Source organism: Gymnoscopelus braueri (genome assembly GCF_963280865.1).
Source record: "Gymnoscopelus braueri genome assembly, chromosome: 6".
Taxonomy (NCBI): Eukaryota; Metazoa; Chordata; class Actinopteri; order Myctophiformes; family Myctophidae; genus Gymnoscopelus; species Gymnoscopelus braueri.
Window position 1 is genome coordinate 26545384 of NC_137607.1, and position 16041 is coordinate 26561424.

General features: G+C 42.7%; 1 protein-coding gene across 2 annotated transcripts in view; it reads right to left on the reverse strand.

Annotated features, from left to right (window-relative positions):
* Positions 1–541: 541 nt before the first annotated feature.
* anos1b (anosmin 1b) overlaps positions 542–16041 on the reverse strand; it is a 60417-nt gene continuing 44917 nt past the window's right edge. The window contains exons 8-16 of one of the 2 annotated variants that reach the window (XR_013933250.1): positions 15001–15220; positions 9414–9552; positions 6698–6949; positions 5664–5758; positions 4121–4283; positions 3223–3464; positions 2439–2582; positions 889–2099; positions 542–847 (exon numbers count right to left, since the gene is read on the reverse strand). Coding sequence is in view for 1 of the 2 variants with exons in the window: in XM_080429984.1 (XP_080286110.1) it covers positions 2439–2582; positions 3223–3464; positions 4121–4283; positions 5664–5758; positions 6698–6949; positions 9414–9552; positions 15001–15220 (1255 nt within the window). In the remaining variant the exon portion in view is untranslated. Of the gene's footprint in view, positions 2100–2438; positions 2583–3222; positions 3465–4120; positions 4284–5663; positions 5759–6697; positions 6950–9413; positions 9553–15000; positions 15221–16041 lie in introns of both variants that reach the window. The other variant, XM_080429984.1, reaches the window with a different exon arrangement.

Consider the following 16041-nt stretch of genomic DNA (forward strand, 5'->3'; position numbering starts at 1 on the left):
TCTGAAAATCAGGCTTTCCTCCGAGGTGGAAAGTCTGGTGAGGCTGCGTTCCCCTCTTCATAAAACATTATTTTGATCAGTGGTGGTAAAAGTACTCACATTTCTTACTTAAGTGAAAGTATAAATACTGCAATGTATAAAAACTCTGTTACAAGTAAAAGTCTGGAATTAAAAATTTACTTCAGTAAATGTACAAAGGTATCAAAATGTACTTAAAGTACCAAAAGTAGAAAGTACTCATTATGAAGAATGTCCCATTTCACAAGTTTTCAAATGTATAAAATGTTTTTAAAAATCCTTTTGAAAATAGCAGATCTACAAGCTGCAATGCGTCGCTGAAGTGGGTAATGTATGTATGTCTTGTAATAATCAAAATCTCCAGTAACATGTAACTAAAGTTTTCAAATAATTGTAGTATTATATCAGAATCCACATTTAACATTGTAACTTTAATGTCTGGTTTGCATTATAAATGCCATCCCTCTGTAGCCCTTTCTCACATTCACCACAATGATTGAGACCACACATACTTGTAGCCTGATGCTCTTTAATTACAAAAACAATAAATAAAACAACAGTGTAAAAAAAAAAAGATAAGATAAAAAATGGTGAACAAAATAAATTGTCATGGAGAAACAGGACTTGTCTAGGTTTACATGAAGACAATATTAACCTAATTTTGATAATAGCTGAAAATGGATTAACTGGTTAAGTTAGACCAGTTCTCAGCCTTTAAATGTTATTTGGCCTTGTGTAATCCACTGTAGCATTATACAAATAAATGTATTGAACACAGTCTACATGTGTGAAAATATACAAGCATGATTATAAGCCAATTTGGTTGGATCTGAATTAGTGTTGTTGCTGTCTTACTTTACTTTTGTTAACTGTGTTCATTGGGACTTATTTTAATGAATAAAACATAATTTTAACCAGTCTGTATCTGTATGTAGGTAAAATACTACACTTCCTTTGAGGGTTTTCAATCAAAATGTTTAAATGTAAGTAGATGATTGCAATTACCCACCTCCATCGGCAGAGGGAGACAAAGGACATAAAACGTATGGATTGTAGCTTAAAGGCAGCCTAAATTATACCTTGTCAAAGGACAGTGTCCAACTACAAAGAATAACACAGGCATTACTAGACATGACAGTCAGTGCTCTATTCATTATTAGCTCAACCAAAACCAACAGACACAACATGTCTGACTTGACAAGGACCAAAGAGGACTCTAGTGACCCAAACCACTCCAGAGAAAAGCATGTCAATCTGGACACTCAGAGACTCATTGCACAGCGGTTCCACCTCCACCTGTTACTGACGACTGAATGTAGAGCGAAGTGGAAGGATATACAGGCTGCTAATGAAGGCTGGATCTTGGATGTAGAGTGAGATGTAAGGATATGCAGAATGCTAAAGGTTGGATGTAGAGTGACGTGAAATGCTTAATTTCTTTTCCTGTTGTACAACGATATCATGCACCAAAAAAATAGCAAATCTACAAGATCACAAAGCATTGCATCCGCGATGCATTGTGAGGTTGTAGGTTGTTGGTTGGCAATACAAAGTACTAAACACGATACATTATTAGTATAGGCTGATGATAAGCACTTTTAGTTAAATATACTGTAGGCTTAGGCCATTATTCTGGACTGAGTCACCGGATCATTTAACAGTACTGTTGGTGCATCCCGACCGTTTTTTTTTTCTTTCTTCATAGTAAGTAAGATCACAGACAGTTTAATCACTTTAATCACTGTGGTACTGTGATTGATATGATTTTATTTGTAGTATCTGCATCCGTATCCGTTGTGTGTGTGAGTGTGCATGTGTGTGCATGTGTGTGCGTGTGTGTGTGTGTGTGTGTGTGTGTGTGTGTGTGGGTGTGTGTGTGTGTGTGTGTGTGTGTGTGTGTGTGTGTGTGTGTGTGTGTGTGTGTGTGTGTGTGTGTGTGTGTGTGTGTGTGTGTGTGTGTGTGTGTGTGTGGGGTGAGAGAGGCGGACATAAACAGGACCAGTCGAAGAATAAAGAACATGTTGATGAAGAGGACGTGAAGCAGCAGATGATGTCAGGCACGCGGAGGAGTGACCTGTAACCTGGAAGTGAAAAGACAGAGTAAGACTGTTGGCCAAAGGCAGAAGACAAAAGGTTCGTTCCAGCCAACAAATACAGTAAACCTTTCTGCACCTACACAGTAGAGGATAAAGTTATCAATATTGTTTTATGCAAAGTTTGTTAAGTGACACATTTGATCAAATCTTGAATTTGTTATCATTTACAATTAGCATGTGTGAAATGTTGGGAGGGATTTAGTTTCAGATGAAAATACTGTCTAGGCCTACCTACTTTTTCCTATTATTGAGATAAAAAACAATTGATTTGGTAAGATTTTAGTTTTGTAATCAACTAAGTACTATGTGTTTTAATCAAGGTACCTATAGCAGTGTAGCATTGATAGCTGGAGTCTGTATGGTCCTGGAGACTGCAGCACCACTGCTACCCCCTGCTGTGAGCACCTGTAGCTGCAGCTGGTAAGTACTGTCACCATTAAGGCCATACACTGTCACTGAGCGCTGGGACTGGGGACAGAGACAAAAGTGACGTTAGACACAGAAGTGGACGTGGTCACATACACACAAGGGGCACCTCACAAGCTCATTATCTGAGTGAAAAAATGATAATCTAAAAATAACCATAAAAATCCTACGTCCTCCATAACTAGTTTTAAATGAAAGTATTGAAGTTTCTGTAGTTAAAGGAAACAATAATTTAGCTTGGGGAACATTCCCTACTTGATGAAGTGGCCATTCAAACGATATGGTAGGGATGTTGGTGGTCTGCGTCTGATTGCATCCTTATGAAGTTGCTAGACTGGAAAGTGTTTCATTTTCATCCAATTATCTTTCGCATGAAAACCAATTTCTTCAACGACTTCAAGTAACTGCAGGTGTTTCATACTGGTGATTGGATGCTTAAAATTAGTTAAAACAGTGAATGTAAGTAATTACTCCCTCGTCCGTAAAAGAATACCGTGGTTAACAAGCACACATGTGTGCATACATTACACACATTCACATGGACAAACTGTCCCTCTCACGCTCTCTGTGATCTAATGCTCCAGCTGCCCCATTTTAAGAGGCCCTTTTACGATATCGTCATTGTTGAGTTCATATGTGGTTCAATGTCGGTTAAGTATAAAGTGCATTCTCTCATCCTCACCGGAGCAACTATCTGTGTTTGGGAGATAAGAGTATCTTCCTGGCCCTCTATTTCCGTCGTGCTCCCTGACGGTGGGACCGCCAATGTCCAGGTGAACTGGAACCCCTCAATAGCCGGCTGGCCCAGTGCATGTTGGGATAACCTCCAACGGAATGTAGTGACCAGGGAACCGTTGACTTGCTGGAAATCTGCCATTAGCCGTTCCGGTCGTAGTACCACCTTTCTGCCTGACAGAGGGCGCTCTGAACCAAACAAAAAAATGCACAAGGTTATTGCACTTAGTCCTCACATGCATGTGCGAACATTACGGTCGTACGTTTAGTTCAATGCATTTAAAATCTAATCTAATCTTAAATCGTTAAGTATAAAATTATCTTTTATTTCATAGCTTGACAATTTTTTGCACATAAGGCTGATGATGAATTAAACTGAAGAAAATCCACTTCAGCTGAACTGAATGAGAGGAAAGACAATTGAAAACAGACCTGGTGTTAAGTGTGTATCACTGTGTATAAAGACAGTGGTTTGGCAAACTGCTAAAGCTAAAGATAGACACTATAAATTGTGCGAGCGAGCGTGCGTGCGCGCGTGCGTGCGTGCGCACGTGTCCGCATGTATGTGCGTGCGTGTGCGAGCATGTGTGTGCGTGTTCTTGCTGGGACCAAATGTTCCCAGAAGAGAATATAAATATGATAAGCAGATATTTATAGGTTGAGAATTAGGGATTCAGGAATTATTGTAAATCAATGGAATGTCCTTACCAGTGTAACAATCCAAGTACAAAATGGAAACTGCGTGTGCGTGCGCAGCCGTGTCTCTCTCTTTGTGTGTGTGTGTGTGTGTGTGTGTGTGTGCGTGTGCGTGTGCGTGTGCGTGTGTGTGTGTGTGTGTGTTTTACCCTCAGTGCTGCAGGGCAGGCCTTTGCCCCCTCTGACCCTGACAGAGGTACATGCTGGGGTCGTAACCCAGGCTACAGCCTCAGAGTCCTGGTCCTCCTCCGTAGCCACAGCGACCCGGTACTTACAGGAGAACAGCAGGCCTGTGATGGTGTGATGTGTTCCCTAGAGACGGACAGACAGACAGACAGACAGCGCAGACAGAGACATGACAGAGATGAAGGAAGAGAGACAGAGGGAGATGCTGAGCGGCCATTCATGTGTATTGCATGTAAGCAGTAAGCTCTTTACCCACTTAAAGGGGAATACCACTCATTTTCAACATTAAACTATGTCATTTATATACCTTAGAGCTTAGAGATGTGTGGAAATAAGAAAAAGTCTGGGTTGCCCGGAACCGGAGAATTGATTTTTTTCTTTTACATTCTTCGCTGACCGTAGTCCACCTGGGGTCTATACTAGGCCCACTTCCTTTTTTCCCTCTACACCAAACATTGTGGCTGAAAGTAGCCAATCTACAAGCTCACAACGTGTCGCCTTGTTGCGATCTTCGCCAAATCTTTTGCCCATTATGACATGGCCAGAAAACGGACACTGTGTGGTTAAGATACATTTCTTGAAATGCCAGTTCTCAACTATGAGTAATGGTTGCAATGTTTTGAGAACCTTTCGACCCTCCCCCTGGCTTCCCCACACACCTGGCCGTGTCCAGCAGAAACAATGTGAGCTCTGCATCTGCCTTCGACCCAACACGCTCACAAAGCTCTCGTCACCTTTCTGAATCCTGCTCCTGTGTTTATTCTAGCTTCACAGTGATCTCTCTACCCAACTCTTTTTTTCTTATTTTTGGCATTAGGTACCACCGTCTACGCACGAAGCGGGTCATTTGTCCACCACTGTTGAAACTCTTGCTTAACGTTTGCGTCTATGTGAGCCACAGCGCCGCATGTGAATGCACAATCGCTGTAAATGGTTTGTATGACTTAGCTTTGGAAACAGAGATGAAAATGAACTTGGGTCTAGAATGCAGAAGTTGAGGGTATAAACACAGTGTCTGGTAATGGATTTCTCTCACAGAAGTTTTTTCTACATGCTCGATACAAATGAAGCAACCTTTCCCCGATATCTTTCAAAAAAAATAAATAAACATAGCATTTCAGACTGGAACAGCAAGACAATAAAAAAAGGTTAAACAGAGATTTGATGCGGAGCTATGCTGGAGAGAGTAACGGATACACGGAGAGAGGGATGATGATAGCAGAGGGAGAGAGAGTTATGACAGAAAGAAAGGCCAGACAGACACTTTTACGGTTGAGAGCATTCCAGACTGATATGAGAGTTATGAAGACGGAAACTGATCTCCTATGAACGCGCGCGCACACACACACACACACACACACACACACACACACACACACACACACACACACACACACACACACACACACACACACACACACACACACACACACACACACACACACACACACACACACACACACACACACACACACACACACACACACACACACAGTATAGTTGTACCTGTAGAGTGGCTGTTCTCTCTGTGTTGGTAACATTAGCACCACAGGCATTTGGACGCCACCGCAAGACATATGGGCCAAGGTCTCTCTGTCTGGCTGTAATACAACAAGGCATAGATCAGACACAATCCGTGTGCACGTGCCTCTACGTGTCCCTGTGAGTGTGTGTGTGTACGAGCCAGCGAGAGAGTGTGTGTCTGCATGTGTGTGTTTGTCTAGAATAGTGTGTGAAACCTGAGAGAAACGCATCCTGAGATTCACTCAGAGACTATACTTTCTGTTCTCTCCTGTTTCATCACCTCTGCCATGAGATCCACTCTTTACCCTTCAACCCACACACACACACACACACACACACGCACACGCGCACACACACACACGCACACACACACACGCATGCATGCATTCACACATGCACCGCGCACACATGCATACACACAGGCAAACGCATGCATTCACGCATGCACTCACTCATGCATCTACACAGGCCCGCACGCACGTACGCATGCACTCTCGCACGCACTCTCGCACGCACTCTCGCACGCACTCTCACACGCACATGCCATGCTCTCACACACACAGCTGCTGTTGATTATTTGTCCACGCTGATGTTATTGAATATGACTTGCTGTCTCTTCTTCCCTCTCAGTCAGATAACAGCCAGTCAGCACCTCCTGTCTATAGCTCAACCAGCCAATCAGAGTCCAGCTCTGGGGCTACAAGCATCCAGTCTCGGGGGATTGCTGAGTTTGCAGATTGTACCGAGAAAATTAGATTCTAGGGAAACTTGCCTGTGTGCATGTCTGTTGGACTTTCTGCCTGTCTGTCTGTCTGTCTGTCTGTCTGTCTGTCTGTCTGTCTGTCTGTCTGTCTGTCTGTCTATTTTGCCCATTTGTTTGTAAAAGGTGTTAATGTACTGTCATGATACATTTGTATCATGTGGTATGCCAGTACTGCACATACAATACATAGCTTGTGTCCCTGTTAGTTGACTATTCAGGTCAAGTTGTTACAACATTTTCCATAGCAACACACCTTGATGAAGCCACTTCCAAAACACCTTGACTTGCAGCTGGCTGTCATGGTAGTGAGGGGCAGCGGCCTCCAGGCGCAGGTTGCTGGGGGCAACGGAGTCGGGCGCGGGATCAGGGTGAGGGAGAGCGGGGGAGAGGTGGAGGTTGGAGGAAGCCGAGAGGGAGGGAGAGGAGGAGAGGGCGGGGGAAGATGGCAGCTCGTTGGAGAAGTCTTCTCTTTTGGTGGCATCTGGTTGAGGTTGGTCAGGGAGGACTGTGGAGGAGCAGGACAATAAACGAGAGGAGAGGAGAGGAGAGGAGAGGAGAGGAGAGGAGAGGAGAGGAGAGGAGAGGAGAGGAGAGGAGAGGAGAGGAGAGGAGAGGAGAGGCAAAATATAAGAATGTTAATGTTAACTTCGGCTGTTTTGATGACCTTTGTTTGGAATGAAACAAAACCTGCTAACTAGAATGGAAATAAGCTCATAACAAGCTTACAAGGAGCCTCTCGCTAGCTTAATGGAGGGAGTGATGGGATTGGACCGTTTATTTGGAAACTATGTTCCTACCACGCTGATTTCTTTCTGAAAAACAAGAAACAAAAAACTACCGGTATGTCTTTAGCGCAATGACCCTTAAACCACCTGGAACACAGCGACATGCGTGGGCTCACTGTGGGTGCCTCTCTATAACAATTTCATATTCCTGTAAGTGCCATTTTTATATAGCAGGTGTTCTGGCTGCTTGTAAATGACAGTATGATGAAAACATGTTACACTCCACAGCGAACATATAAAAGACATTATATAAAGCTAACAGAATGTATGAATGCATTATTGTGTTTCCAGGAACACACACAAATTAGGGGGCGGTACCTAGCAGCCGGTAGCGAGCTCGCTCACTGCATCGTCGACATTTGAGCCCTTATCTGATTGGCTTTAGCTGGTTCAGCTGAGAAACACAGAGAAACACGTGTTTCTGGTAACTGGCCATACCGTAGCTTATTAAAAATTCCAATGATTAACTGAAAATGAATGAAAATTTTAAAAGCTATATATTTACTTGCACTTGACATTAATCACGCACGCACTCACGTGCGCACACACACGCACACGCACACGCACACGCACACGCACACGCACACGCACACGCACACGCACACGCACACGCACACGCACACGCACACACACACACACACACACTACAATAGAGCACAAGAATACATTCCAAATAAAACTGTTGGAATGTAAAGTAACCCAATAATGGGAACTGCAGCTGGCTATATTCTGGGCTGGGCTGACCAAAGGGTTAATTTGTGTTACCTGGACCACCATTAACACTGACACTTTCCACTACATATGCATGCGTGTGCGTGTGTGTGTTTGTGTGCATGTGTGTGTGTGTGTGTGTGTGTGTGTGTGTGTGTGTGTGTGTGTGTGTGCATACAGGTGTGTGCTTTAACAGTGCAGCTGCAGAATTGTGCTGACGGTGCCAAGAACAGCAGCAGCGTGCTAACAGGAAAATCAATACCTGAATAATTCATGGCTCTGTTAGGAAATGAAGTGCGGTACAGTTTGGTGTGTTACTGACAGACTGCCTAGTTAATGAAACATTAAAAAATGTGTCCCGACAGCTGATTCATGTGTCTGGGATTTGATTCATCCCTCAGCACTAGAACCTTCACCTGACAACACCTGAAAGTCTGAGTGTTAATTTAACTCCTTTTCTATAATATTGTTCAACTAAACAAACTTTGCTAGATACTGTAGGTATTAAGACCTCGAGTTACAATAGGGCTGAGGGTGTGTGGTCACCATTTCTGGGCACTTTTCCCTCTGATATAATGAGCAAAAGCTCTGTGCACAGCACGTTTTTAACGCGCATACTGTACCTCCGCGGCTATACTTACAGTTTAGAATGGTCCCTTAGCCTGGTTCTAAACAGTTAAATATGGCGAAACCTCCAGGCTACAGACAGTACAACCAGCCACTTGACCAACGCAGGATAAGTGTACAATGGAGTGTAGTGTAATTGACAAGACAAGACTGACAGCATACAGACACAGTCTGCTTGAATAAAATGTAATTGCTCTGGCTCCTCATCTGAAAACAGAGTCGGTGGCCAAATTAAATAGATCTGCCACAATAATAGATGATAAGACTGGCAGATAGGTTGCACCAGAATGCAGTCTTTAAAGATCCAGTGGTTAAAAAAATGAAAATATGAAAATGTGTGCAAATCTTTGAATATATTTTTAAAGCGATTTTTTTTACTCAAATCTTTCCTTTTGGGGTCCCTGGAACAAAACATTCTGAGATGGGGGTCCGCGGCCAAATACATATCTATTTTTCTTTCCTAAATCCTAACATTATGTTGCTATATCAGTGGAGCTCCAATCTTTTCATGTCAAGGACCCCCAAAATGTAATGTAAATGGCCGCAGACCCCATCTCAAAATATTTTGTTCCAGGGACCCCCAGAAGCAAATATTGGAGTTAAAAAAGTTCGCTTTAAACAATTATATATATTCAAAGATTTGCACAAATAAAAAATAAATAAAAAAATGTGCAGATCAACGAGCTCATAGTGTCGCACTCGGTGCCACGCTATGAGCTTGTAGATCTGCTATTTTTGAATAGCCAAAGAAATAAAAAATGACACAGATGCTTTCCCGGTCTTAATGGATTAAACCTAGGTGAGTTTACCCGTAGCAGTAACAGCAGTGAAAGGCATACACTTTACCTGTATCAGTGTTAGTAGTGAACAGAATGTGGGCTTTGGGACTCTTCAGTCTCTTCTGACCCCAGTAGGCCACCGTCTGGACTGAGAAGTAATAGGGCGTGGCAGGAAGTAGATCCTCTAGACTTAGCTGGCACTGCGGCTGCGGACACACAGCACATTAGAACATGCATATCATTAATAAAAATAAAACATATCCAAGCAACATCATCATCATCATCAACGCCAGTTATCATCATCACCTTTGTCCTCGTTACTCTTATGATCCCCGTCAACCATGATCATCATGATCATCATCATCATCATGATCATCATCATCTTCATCATCGGCTGATAGTGATACAAGGACCCCAACGGAAACAAGTCCGCAAGGACTTTTTTGGTCGGACCGTTTAGACAAATGTATTATAAATGTAACTGTGTTGTTTTACATTCTTTTGCCAAATAAAATTTTCAATCAATCAATCAATACAGGCCCCGCCTTTTTATAAGTAACAGCTGGGAGCTGTTCTGTATTAGTCTACTGTTTGATTGACAGGTTATTAACAGGCTCTGAGTCAATCACATCTGTCCATCTGACTGGGCTGCAGCAAGTCACAACAGAGAGATGTTTTGCACGATAACAAGCGAGCGCACGTGTGTGTGTGTGTGTGTGTGTGTGTGTGTGTGTGTGTGTGTGTGTGTGTGTGTGTGTGTGCGCGTGTGCGTGTGTGTTTGTGAAAGAATGACTTAAAAGCTGTTTCCCAGTGACCTGTGGACAAAATGGGGTTGAAGTATTTCCATTACCCTCTAGATAGACAAAACATATGGCATGCATGGTTGTGTGTGTGTGTGTGTGTGTGTGTGTGTGTGTGTGTGTGTGTGTGTGTGTGTGTGTGTGTGTGTGTGTGTGTGTGTGTGTGTGTGTGTGTGTGTGTGTGTGTGTGTGTGTGTGTGTGTGTGTGTGTGTGTGTGTGTGTGTGTGTGTGTGTGCGTTTGCGTGTGCGTGTGTATGTGTATGTGCGTACACACGCGTGTGTGTAGCGTAGTGGTGGAGAACACAGAAATAAAAAGTCTTTGAAGTTGGGTTTGGAGGTCTATTCGGGTCTATTTTGGTCAGTAGGTCATTATATGTAAAAGGAACTGTGATTTGTACTCAAAAAGACAGACTCTGTGAAGGCTTTTCACTTATTTAAATATTTCCTCAATCTACATTTTCCCTCTAACTTCAGGATTACAGTTCATTCCAGCTAGCCCACTGTATTCTCAATGAAATCTGTATGTGTATGTATCCAGAAAAACGCAGCTTTCTGTGGTAATGTAAGGGATATACACTGTAGTCTGAATGTCTGGCAACACCTCTGGGGTTCACCACTCCTGTAATGATGCTGCATGAGATCGTTTCTCTGCATCTAATCCAGTCAAAGCTATGTATGCTATCTCTTCCATGACCTGCACTTTCGTCCACTAGCTGATATATTTTGAAGATGTTCTTTGATCATTTAATTTATTGTTTTTGTTCCATCTGTTGTTGTTCTAGTTCCATCCGTTGTTTCAGCTTTAGTCTGAGAGTAGAGAAGAGTATGCCTTCAACCAGATGTACCATGTTTGTGAGTTTCTATTGGGCCTTGTTGAATTGCATCCCAGTTTACAGACACTTTCACAAGCAAAATATGGGGACTTTTGCGGGGTGAAAGCGTCGGCACAGTAGAACGGCATCATTCTATTTTCTACCTGTTGCACTGCCTGTGTGTGGTTGTACACTGCCTATTTGTGAGTCTACAATAGGTGCAGCTGAGGGTTGGAAACAGTCGTTTGGGGGTGCTGATTTGGGGGAGGCCCTCATTTAAATTCCATGCCTCCCAGCCAAGCAGAACAGAAGACCAGACTACAGATAAATGGCTCCACCAGGCCATGTCTGGGATCTCCATCACTGTTTAGGATGACTAAAGCCTATACCAATGCTGGTGCACGAATACCTACAGCAGAAACTCCATGTTTCATGTTTTGTTCTCTTATGTACTCAAAATAAATGATTGTAATGTAAAAACTAAGGCCTAAGAATAAAATCTAATTTAAAAATGAATGGACCTCTTTCTTAAAGTAACTCTTTGTTTCTCAAATAGTGCCATTTGGAAATGTTAAAAGAATTGTAGCAGCAATGGTACAGCAATGATACCATGCAAAACAGAAGATATCGTCTTGCAGACATGCATAAACTGCCCTTCAGTGACCTCTGTAATAACAATGGACATAATGGCTCATTCTATCATTATTTAAACTCCTATACTCCTATATTTTCAACCCATTTTATTCAACACAAGAGTAGGATCTGTACATTAAAGGCCCACATATATTATACATAGAGGCCTCATGCTGCACTGCCGTGACAGCCGATACTCATGTTCCTGTGCTCTAACCAATATAGTGACTGGCATGTTGTCAGTAATACATTTGCAGCTGCTTTGACTTGAGTTAAACATGATATATTAACACAGAGAAGCCATAGCTCTGTGTTGTCAGTCAAACTACATAGCTAAGCTGGCATGTTATCCTAACTTTCTAGAGCCAAGCCAACATGTCACCATATGACTCCAAAAATGATCATATCTTGTTTAATAGTAACTGTGTACTCAGACCAAACCACACTTTGGATACACAGGAAACATATGCTAGTCCTCAAATGGCCGCCTAATAACTTCATAATCAAAAAATACCTCAGATAATGTGTTGACTACATCTGAGGCAAAAACAAAAAGGAGCAACATGTCAAAAGTGGTGATACTGATTTTGTGTAAAATAAGCTACAAGCAATGTTGTGACTTTTAGTCAGCTAACTGATAAAACCATGTTTATAGAACATGAATTCCAGACAGTAGCATTTTCAAAACATGGAATGTGAATGCCAGCACATTCTGAGATGCTTTTTGTAGTGTAAAATGTAGTTTAATTGCATTTAGTCGCATCTAGCGTATAATTATATGACAATTAGGCGTATAATTACAATCGCTGTACAATATGTAAACACTGCCCTATCATTATGACATTCAATAGGCTGGATTGGGAAATCTGAGGTTTGAATAAACAAGCTTTTTACTTCGACATATTCTGATGGTCCTTAAGCTAAATGAAAATGGATAAACTCTTATTTGTATGATATGCATTTTTTTTGTAGATGGCTTTTAACATTGTTATTCATTAAATGCCACACAATTAACCACATAAATCCTACATACTTGACCGGGGACCTTCAGGGGTCTATACTAGGCCCTGTTCTGTTTTTCCAAAATATTTTAGTCTGTTATTGTCTCCGCCGAAGGTGGAGAATATGTTTTCGCTTTGTGTGAGCAAACATTGTTAGCCAAGCTAACATTGGGCAAGCTCCACATGACACGTGTCAAGTTGTTGACACCAATGCCTCTGATTGGCTAGAGGGACGCGTGACGAAATAAAATTCTATAAATAGGTGTGTCACTTCAAAAAGCCCCTACTTTTTGAAGTGAGGTAAAACAGGATCAATCAGACTTGATTGGAACAGTACCTTCAGTAAGTCCAAGTCACCCGTCTGTGCGTGTGTGTTTCCCTCTGAGAACACCTAACATTGGTCAAGCAAAGGCGCAGAAGGCCAAAGCTAAGAAAGCATACTCATCTACAATTGTAACGTAGAAGAGGACTAGAGTTGAAATGATCCCACAACAAAGCCGAACTCTTAATACGTGTCAATATGTTGACATCAATGTCTCTGATTGGCTAGAGGGACGCATGACGAAATACAATCCTATAATAAAAAGGTGTGTCACTTCAAAAAGCCGTTTACGTTTTTGAAGCGAGGTAAGACAGGATCAATCAGTCTTGATTGGAACAGTATCTTCTAGTCCAAATCACCCGTCCGTGCGTGTGTGTGTCCCTTTGAGAACACCTGACATTGGTCAAGCAAAGGCGCAGAAGGCCAAAGCTAAGAAAGCATACTCATCTACAACAGTAACACAGAAGAGGACTAGAGTTGAATTGATCCCACAACAAGACCGAAATCTTAATACGTATTAATATGTTGACACCAATGCCTTTGATTGGCTAGAGGAATGCATGACGAAATACAATTCTATAAATAGGTGTGAATCATTAGAATACAAAATATGATTTTTAAATCATTTTTTTTTTAATAAATATTTCTTTAACATACACCTTTTTATTTAACTACAGTATATATCTTTTACTCTACTGTATCTCATTAGTTATTGCTATGATAATATAATTGCTATAGTCTGCTGGCGGAGACTTGTGCTCCGAGGAGCACATTTTCTAGTTTTAGTCTGTTATGACATGCCCAGAAAAGGGACGCTAGGGTTTAAGGGGTTTAAGACTGCCCCTCATATTCAATCTAAGCATGATTAATCACCTCACTGTGTGCATGTCCTCTCCCTCCTCTATGTTTCTGTGGGATCGTACATAGTATGTAGAACGTGAATGTCTTCCTGTAAGCATGTTACGTTAAGTTACAGTGCCACCTGTACACAGTAGCTCTTATAGAGGCTGTCCCTCCCATCAGGCTATTGCAGCAGCCTGACTTTCACTGTAGTAATCACTACCAGCACACAAGGAGGGGTGTGTGTGTGTGTGTGTGTGTGTGTGTGTGTGTGTGTGTGTGTGTGTGTGTGTGTGTGTGTGTGTGTGTGTGTGTGTGTGTGGAGACAGTTAAATCTCTCAGATGAAGCAGCACAATTGTAGAGGATTTCTGGCGAATTCCTTGTTTATAGTGGAGTGCTGTGTGTGTGTGTGTGTGTGTGTGTGTGTGTGTGTGTGAGTGTGTGTGTGTGTGTGTGTGTGTGTGTGTGTGTGTGTGTGTGTGTGTGTGTGTGTGTGTGTGTGTGTGTGTGTGTGTGTGTGTGTGTGTGCGTGCGTGCGTGCGTGCGTGCGTGCGTGCGTGCGTGCGTGCGTGCGTGTGTGTGTGCGTGTGTGTGGGGGGGGTGTGTGTGCATGTCAGCACATTCTGAAATCCATGTCTACATTCATTCCAATGAGTAGTGTGCAGTAATTTATGTACTTTAACCACATGAACCCTAGCTTCCCTATTCTGGGCATGTCATAATAGGCAGATATTAAAATAGCTGATCTAGAAGCTCACAACACGTTGCGTGTGTTTTTGAGCTTGTAGATCAGCTATTTTCAGCAAAGACATTTAGTGTAATGCAGGGGTCTTCAACCTTTTCAGGCCAGGGACCCCCAAACTGATGGGGATATGGAGCAGGGACCCCCTACCTCGTAGGGTAGGGGGGGCTACCACATATATTGTATATTTATGTATAAAATTGTGTTTTGCCTGCTCCTATACGCACCTGCCCCATGTGCAAAATAAAAATTCTCTACAAAATATGTATAAACATACCATGTTATTGTGCATTGTGCCTCCATTTATCTGTTTGCTAAATTTTTTTTTTTTTTTTTTTTTCAAACAAAAATATTGTTTAATCAAACAACAATTTCGCGGACCCCCTGCAGTACCTCCGCGGACCCCCTAGGGGTCGCGGACCCCCTGTTGAATACCTCTGGTGTAATGTGTTAAATTCCATCCCTCAAAAAAAAAAAAAGAATAAAGATAAAGTTTCCTTACCCCTTGTGTAACTCTGCTGTGGGTTTCCTTTTTGTCCTGTCCAGCGTGTAAAGGCAGTGTGTGTGTGCTTTTGTGTGCCGTGTGCAGTGTGTGTGTGTTTCTGTGGCGCGTCGTGTACGTGTGTTGAGGCATCCATGTAACTCTGTAGTGATGGACTGGCAGGTCTCCGTCCTTGGGGGGCTCCCAGTGCAGAAGCGCAGAAACTGTGAGCCCCCTCGACCTACAGGAGTAGAAACCGATTAGGGATAAAGCATCAGATGAAGCGTTTTTGATTAAGTCCGAAAGAAACGAGGCATGTTTGCGAGACGCGTCAGGACACTCACACACAGCATACATGGTGAGGATCAATTTGTTCTCCCTGTTCTCTAGGAAGTTCTCTCTTGTTTTTATACCGTACAAAAAGTGAGACACAGTGCACGGCACAGAAAATAACCATAATCTGAACATAAAGCGATAGCTTTGACAAAAAGCTTTGTGAATAAAATGGATGGAATAAAAGGATCATTCTCTAATGTAGGAGACTAGGAGACAAATATCGGGAAATGTACAAACTCTTGGCTGTGCCATCACACACGGAGGTAGCAGTTCCAGCAGGTAACCCCAGATATTAGCCACTGGGAAATCCTGAGGTATTCCCAGGCCAGCGTGGAGATATAATCCCTCCACCTTGTCCTCGGTCTGCCCCGTGGCCTCCTCCCAGCTGGACACGTCTGGAAAACCTCCCTGGGGAGGCAGCCAGGAGGCAGCCAGGAGGCGGCCAGGAGGCGTCCTTACTATATAACCACCTCACTATCTCCTTTCTATACAAAGGAGCAGCAGCTCGACTCAAGAGTCTCTCACGGATTACTGAGCTTCCCACTTTATCCCTTAAAGGGATAGTTCACCCAAAACATAACTTTTTTTCTATCGATTATTCAACCCATGGAGACTTGCATTCATGGATATTTTTTTGTTTTTGTCGCATTCCTAAGCCAATAATCTGATGACCAGCGGACCGTTAGGCAGCGGTTCCGGTAGGAGACACTACCGGCAACCGCTGCC